Source organism: Oryzias melastigma, linkage group LG10 (assembly GCF_002922805.2).
Source record: "Oryzias melastigma strain HK-1 linkage group LG10, ASM292280v2, whole genome shotgun sequence".
Lineage (NCBI taxonomy): Eukaryota > Metazoa > Chordata > Actinopteri > Beloniformes > Adrianichthyidae > Oryzias > Oryzias melastigma.
This window is the reverse complement of record NC_050521.1, coordinates 3,760,948-3,768,785: the sequence shown is the minus strand read 5'-3', so window position 1 is coordinate 3,768,785 and position 7,838 is coordinate 3,760,948. Positions and strand designations below refer to the sequence as shown.

The window sequence follows — 7,838 nt, the reverse complement described above, 5'->3', positions numbered from 1 at the left end:
ATCGCAGGACTAAATATCGCGATATATCGCAATATCGATATTTTGGCACACCCCTACTCTACATGGTAGAACACCCTGAGACACCCCAATGGAAATTGAGGTCAACTTTCAGTCCACTCACCTGAGACAAGGTGGCATCTGCACACGCTTTCCTGGCATCCTGAAAGACAAAGGAGAAGCTGTGGTTAAAGAGCTGCCGGGTCGCCTGCCCAGTCAGAAACCGCCTACAGTCACAAAGCAGGTTTAGGGGGTCTCACTGTGAACAGAACATTTTACAAACTCAGAGAAGGCTCACTCTGATCTGGTTCTTCAGCTGCTCGGCCTCCTGGCGTAGCTGATCCAGTTCACTCATTTTCCTCTGCTAATGGTGTCCTTCACTCCGCCGCCTGGCTCTTGCTGTTCTGCAGAGAGCAGAGGGATGGGCTGCAGTCAGTACAGAAACACATTTGAACCTCGCTTGTCCTGCAACACGTTAGAGCTGCAGAGAGCTGCAGACATTCACAGCTTTCATCTTGTCTGCTGCAAATGCAAGCAGGTCATCTGTAAATGGCAACAAATCACATCTCATTCAGAAGGGACGGTCACTCCAAGACTGTTAAGCAAAGCCCCGCCCCCCATAACCTTCCCAAAGAAGTGGGGTTTGAAAAGGAGGCCAGAGACCTGCTGGGCTTACGCTGTCCTACTGGAGCCTCACGACACTCGCAAGAGGAGCAGCTCTGATAAAGCCGTCCATGCTGTGGCCCTGAGATCTAAACTGCCCTCCAATGTCATCCCAGTAATCCTGGGACACAGTTGATTCAGCTCCTCCAGCCAAATCCGGTTAAGACAAAACCTGCTGATGATCCTAAAAGCAGCGGCTCTCCCGCTGACCCCAATCCTCTGACACTATTAACATCCACACTTTCACCCACCACACAAACACAGAACCAAGAAAGACTCCTTTATACACAGTGAGCTCTGGCTCGCATCATTCTTTATGCTGAAACTAAAAACCAACAAACAACCACAAAGGAATGCTGGACGCTCTGGCCTACAAACAACCAAGAAAGCTCAAAGAGACTTTAACAACGCTCACACTTGAAAAGCAGCTGTTACATTAAGAATAAAGAAAACATCAAAATGGAACTTCACAGGTTATATGTGATTCTGTTAAAAAGATAATCCTTCACAAAAAGAAAGTGACATCCTTCAAAATAAAAGTCTTCTGTGTATAAAACAGCTTCAGCCCTACCTTGCTGCTGTTGCTCTGCTTTGAGATGAAGGTCCTTTGTCTTGGAGAGGGCAGAGACCTTCTGAATGAACACCTTATCCTTCATGCACCTGACATCTTAGTAGCTACCTGTCACCTGATTGGCTGCTTCTGCTAAATGGGTCTGAATCTCAGCAAGGCGTCTTAGCCCCCCTAATCTCTGATAAAAACGTCTCATGTTAATATCAGTGGATAATTCCAGTCTCCTCTATAATAACCCGGTGAACATGTTCAGCATGACGACCAAAAGGACAGGTATAGAAGAGTAACACCTGTGAAGCAGATGAAGGTGGTGTTTCTGCAGAAACACAGACTCTAGTCATCAGTTTCAATGAAGAGTCTGAATGAAACTTTCCAGAAACATTGAGAGAATAAAGAGAGTTTGATTTTATCCTTTATTGTATGATCTGACTGTCATTAAAAATGACATCCTCCTGTACCGTCACCATGGGGGGAACCCGATGTGTTCACCTCTAACAGGTGTAGTCCTCTGGAGCCAGTTCCTGTCTTAGTACATAGGCGACAAAACTCCATGTTTGCAGTTTAAATGTAAATAGAAGAATCCAAGGAAAGCATGTTTCAAATCCTCATCCTTTGTCAATAATTAAGATATAATAATGAACATATATGCCGTCATAAATGGTCTCAAAAGGGTTTGCTTGTTTACAGCGAAGGATTTCGATGGAATAAAGCAGTCTATGCAGTATCTGCTGGTGTCCATGCAGGTACACCTGTGAGGCTGGACCAGAGAAGCATGCAGAGGTTAGGTCACCTATGCTAGCTGTCATTTATAACCCACCAGCCTGGGAAAACTGCACAAAGCTTCTCTTCAGCCGGTTTGGTATGGTCGTGCTTTTTGAACGTAGGGCTGGGCGATATGAGAATTTTCATATTGCGATATCGTTTTTTTCATTTTGTGCGTTAACGATATTAAAAACGATATAAATCAAATAATCAAATGATCAAAGTAATCTTTATTGCAAAGAGCTTTAGGACTTCAGATTTTTACACCTTAACTTTGCCCCCCCCCCATTAAATCTTAGTTAGTTCAAATTAAACTTTCATTACCTTTTGTATTAACTGTAGTATTGAAACTAACTGTGAGGAACATTTCAATATTTCTAATAAATATTGTACATATACATAATGTACACAACAGTTAAACCATAACGGTGGTATGTTTTCAATAGGCTTTACAGAATTTCAGATTTATTTTAATCAGACTGCAGCACATACAAGTTCCTTTCAAATTAAAATGAAGTCTTAAAAACATTGTTCTAAAGCAGCAAATATATTGCAGTTATTTTTATATTATTTTCTAATTTCTTCTGAACAGAAACTATAGGTACTGCTGTGCAGTAGAAGATAATAAAATGTAAACTTAATCTTAAAATAAACAGTTCTGATAATAGATTTAATCATCATTTCACTCAATCATCTGACATGTGTACATGTTGGAGGATTGATCAAACACATAAGATCTCTTCATTTAGTGTCATGTCAGGAGTCGTTAAAAACAAGTTTATTTTACTATTATTAGATCACCTCATTAAGAAATGAGCATAAACAGCACAAATGTAACTAACAAATTCAATATTGATACATACTAAAACAACAAATTATTCTAATTCGAAGCTCTATACAAAAGATTTTGGTTAATATTTTAACAAAACCCTCAAACTCATCTCAACTCCAGAACCACGATCGAGTCCCCGCCCCCCTGCGCGCGGCTGTTACGAGCATGCGCAGTCTCTCCTTCTCTCCTCTTTCAGCCCCGCGTGACACGTAACGCGCGGCAATAGACAGACTGTCTCCTTTTTCTTTTTTCCTGGAGGTTCTCCTCTAAATCAGGTTTTAAACTCTTGATTTTAAAGCGTGTCTTCTCTCCCTCGCACTCTGTGGATCTGTCGGTAACAAACAGCTGCGGAAGAAAAGTCCTGTCGGACCGAACCATTTTCAGTTTAGAGGAGGGGTGGTCCGGTGACGATGTTTCCAAAAGAAAATATATAAACATCGTTACCTTGACATTAAAAATAAAAGTATTTGCGATTATATATTGGTTATTGGTTTACTGAAATAATGTTTTCTGTTGTGTCCTTTTGTCATCATTCGGGGCCTCCGTGCCCCCCCCCCTCCCCCTCTCAGTCTGGGATCCTAGAATCAGACACTCCGTAAGAAGAAGAAGAAACGCGGCTCTTCCGGGGGTTTCTCCCGTGTTCATTTAAAATGAAAGTTTATCGCAATAGACTCATTTCACTATCGATAAAAAGTAATTTCGCAATAACGATAATTATCGTTTTATCGCCCAGCCCTAGTTAAACGTCGTTGCTCTTGGCACCATAAGGTCTCATCTCATCAACATTTGGAGGACAGGTCAACTTCAAACTGCCCACATAAAGCACCTTCATGAAAAACAAGCGGGTCGATGCAACAGAAAAATGCTTGTTATAAAGGATAGTCCTTTTCTGCTGGTGGGTGTGCTAAAACCACTGTCAGCAGATGATCCTCGACTGCGCTTCCTCCTTTCTATCAGCTATTTTTAGTGAGGTGCTGGGGAGGAGACAGCCGAAAGAAAAGCATGTTTCACATTTTCAAGTCACTCCTATCAGCTGCAAAGTCCCAGCATTGACAGAGAGACTCCACACAGGCGCTCAGTCAGATTTCTTATTACTACACAACCATTATCACACCTTTAGCATTCATTCTGCTCAGGTTTACATATAACTGTGAATACTGCTCGTGTTTTCTTTGAAAGAGGTACTAGAATTCTACAAAAATAAAAATCAGATCCACAATGGTAAATTAGTCCATATGAAACAGGAACGCTTCATTTGAAGGTACTATCTTGGAAAAGTACAAATGACATCTACAGGTCAATCAATTCATGCTCACTTAAAGGCATTTTGAAATACAGTTTGTAATTTTCAAAGTTATTGACACATTTGACAGTATGGACTGCAATCAAACCATAGCAGTTGTGCGGGCAACAACATGAAGCATAATATGGTCTAGTGGGTTTGGCAGTACATTTCTGGGGTAGGCCCAAGACTTGTCACCCTGATGACACAAGGAAAAGAGTTGGCCGAGAGCTGTCGGCGCACAAGAGGATAGAGACGAGAGAGGCAAGCTGGAGGACAGACCAGATTAGACTAATGAGAGTGAACAAGCAGAGGACAATTGGGAGGGTAGTTGCTAATTAACCCCTTGGTAGAAGGGAGCCGGGCTGGAGCATTCAAAGCTTTAAAAACAACGCACAAGGCATATCACCTTAAACTGTACATAGATACAGCTGTTGAAATACTACAGAATGAAAACAATAATATATATTCATTTGTATGAAGGAAGATTTGTTTCAAATTTTTATAATCATAGTTACAATGGCGGAGAACTGTCATCTCAGCAAAAAAAAAAAGGCAAAGCAAAAAGGAAACTGTGCAAAAATAAAAAAATAAAAATCTGCAAGCCAAAAGGCGATTACAGCAAAAAACTGAACAAAAAATGTGATGCTAACAAGAAAGCTACCACAGAAGTCAATTATCAGGGATTGTTTTTGCCAACTGACAGACCAGAAGTGGACTGGTATTATCTATAAGCACTGCTGCGAGAAGAATATTTAATAAATCTCCTGAATTTGTTAACCAAGTATTATATTCACAAAACTAAACTCAACAATTAAGCTCAGATTTTTTCTGATTTATTGGCCCAAATTAGTTTTTACACACAATCTATTTCCCCCAGTACAAACAGAAAACACAATTCATACATGTCATCTTGCTTAGCTTTATATTTTAACATTATTTTTATTTTTGTGTATGTATCGCCCTGGTGTTTATTTTGATCTTCATTGCTCTTTGTTTCTTATGGTGTGTCACTTGTGTTTTGAATCTTATGCTGTTTTTTTAAGTTTATAATTTTTCCCTGGAAATTTTAATTTTATTCTAAAGTGTTTAAAGCAATACACAAATACTTGTGTTATTGTGAGCAGAGAGGACCAAAAGTTCATCTTGTGTTTCACGGTTCTATTCAAGTTAAATGACAGCACAACAACATTGTATATAGTGATGATGAAGTATTTTCCAAGTGCATGACACAATTACAAGCCAGAATATGAGAAAGTGATTTTTTTCCATAATTAATATTTTTAGGCATTTTTAAAAATATATATATATATATATATACATATATTCAAAACCATCACAACTTGTGTTGCAACAATCATAAAAATCTGCCGCAAAATCCTGGAGGGTCTGCTTCTTAGAAGACCCAAAGCGCTTCACAGCCCGTTCACATGTTGATGGCGGTGTCGCTATAGAACACTGGTGCCAGCTTGTAACCACCAGGAGCAATATGGGTTTGGTATCTTGCCCAAGGACACTTCCACTTTTGCAGGGAAGGGGACCAAATCTTTGATCTTCAAAACAGAGGTCGACTGCTCTACCACAGCACTACGGCCGTCCATGTCTTGTTTTTTTTTTTTTCTTTATTCAGATGCTGCACTGTCATGCTAATTTGATTGCTTTTCTTCTTTCCCCCAAAGTAACTTAGTGCCTTATTCTGCTGTACTTTACTTACTTAATTTTGATCTTATAAAATAACTCCTGATACAAAAAAAAGTACTTTAAAATATATTACTGCACAAGTCTTCTGAAACTAGTTTGTAAGTAAACATTTGCCTTAGTTTTCATGCGAAAAGCTGCTGCCACACTGTTGAACAGTAGGGGTGTAAGAAAATATCAGTGACATATCGCAATAACTTAATTTGGCAATACTTGTATAGATTCAAAAGGCAGTCAAGACGATATTTATTTAACTGTTTATAGCGTCTTACGTTCATGTTCTTCTTAAACCCCTGACCACCAGCTGGAAGCACAATGAGCCTCTTTCTGAGTTTCATGACCCTGCTGTTGTTTTATGGCAAAATTAAATGTGTACAACTCTGTTTAGCTAAGGGTTCTAATCAAAGCAACGTGTACAGTGCAGTGAGAAAAAAAAAAACATGGTTGCGGCGATGAGCGGTAAAATCTGTCTTTACTTCCATCTGTGTGAAAACAGAGATGCAGTGCTGCAGTGTAGACTGTCAGAAAGAGTTAAATAAAGAATCTTAGGAACATTCCGGCGCCGTCAGTCACCCTGTCATGCTGCTTCATCACAATTAATGCTTCTGGAAAGCAGTTATTAAGGCACCGTTCAGACCCCTGAATCGTTTTAATCCTTGTGCTATTTTATGGGGTCCTGATGACCATAGCCTTGCATTGACATGTTATCCATCCCATGACAAATGAGGATGAAGGTGAACAGGATTTTATGTCTGCCGTGGAAACCAGTGAAAATCAAAAATCATTGGAGCCAAAAGGTTCAGCACGCTGTCTTGTGGGGTCCAGATGACCCCATTCCCAACATCAACATATCTAGCATGGCACAAGGGTTAAAAGTACCAGTTCGGCTGACTAACTAACTTGCTAACCTTGAATTGCCAATGGACACAGAACCGCATAATATCACAAGTGTCCATGGACTCTGATTAAAACAGTAGATAAGTGAGGTTCACAGCACCACCATCTGTGGCATTCAGTCATTGTGCAAGCCATTAGGGCTGTAACAAGCACTCGAGCACTCGGATATTTGCGATTCCGAAAATTTGAGTATGAATACTTGCATCCTCCAAGATTGTTGATTCGCAATCTTTATTAATATAGTGGAGTGTAGTAAAATATAATTCTGAAACAGAAAAATGTTGGATTTTAAGTTTATTAACTAGGGGTGTGTCAAAATACCGATATTGCGATATTTAGTCCTGTGATTGATTCTCGATGGTTCTCACCAAGTATTAATCTTTTTTTTTTTTTGGTTGAAGAGGCTGTAAAACGTCACATCTGTTGGAGGTAGATAGGGGGCGCATGTTGCAAGACTGGCTGTCTTGAGCACTAGTGTTAATTTTGACAGAAAATTTTAATTTAGTTTTAGTCACAGTCTTTTGACTAAAATAAGGTTTAGTTTTAGTCGCAGTTTAGTCATGTTGATTTCTATTAATTTTAGTCAAATTTTAGTCGACTAAATTACAGTAGATATTTAGTCGACAAAAATATACAGTAAAAGTAAACCATTTTTATGAAATTTACTAAATATGAATAACACAGAGATCTTACTAAATTGTAAAAAAACAAAAAACAAAAAAAGTACATTTTACTTCACTTTGCTTCCAAACTTGTCATTTCTGCAAATTCAGCTTCAACAACTTAAAACACATTAAAAAATAAATTATAATTCCATACCATTTGTGATAAATGTCTGAACGTAAAAAACGTGTATTGAAGTGGTAGTCAAGAGCAAAAAATGCATGAAAAAACCCTCACTAGGGAGTAAGCTGTTCTAACCCATGTCATTTGCTATGACCAGCATATGTGGTTTATTGCCAATAGAGGGCTGTAAGACGTGGTGGAGTTGGAAATTAGTGGTGGAGTTGGAGATTAAACCGGTGACTGCTTGTGGATCTGAAGCATAGACTGTATATAAAATAACTGGACAGAGCAAGCCCCCTACTTCCGTGTTCCATATAGGAAGTACCACTGGGTTACAAAAAGGCCAAAGT

The 7,838-nt window shown here is 39.3% G+C and overlaps 1 protein-coding gene across 1 annotated transcript in view; it reads right to left on the bottom strand.

The window, feature by feature from the left end:
- The window catches only part of LOC112138520 (guanine nucleotide-binding protein G(I)/G(S)/G(T) subunit beta-1), a gene marked incomplete in the record, with an annotated part of 49,197 nt that overhangs the window by 6,597 nt on the left and 34,762 nt on the right, over window positions 1-7,838 (bottom strand). Inside the window, 2 exon segments of the mRNA XM_024261073.2 lie at window positions 122-160; window positions 296-401. Of these exon segments, the coding sequence (XP_024116841.1) occupies window positions 122-160; window positions 296-352 (96 nt within the window).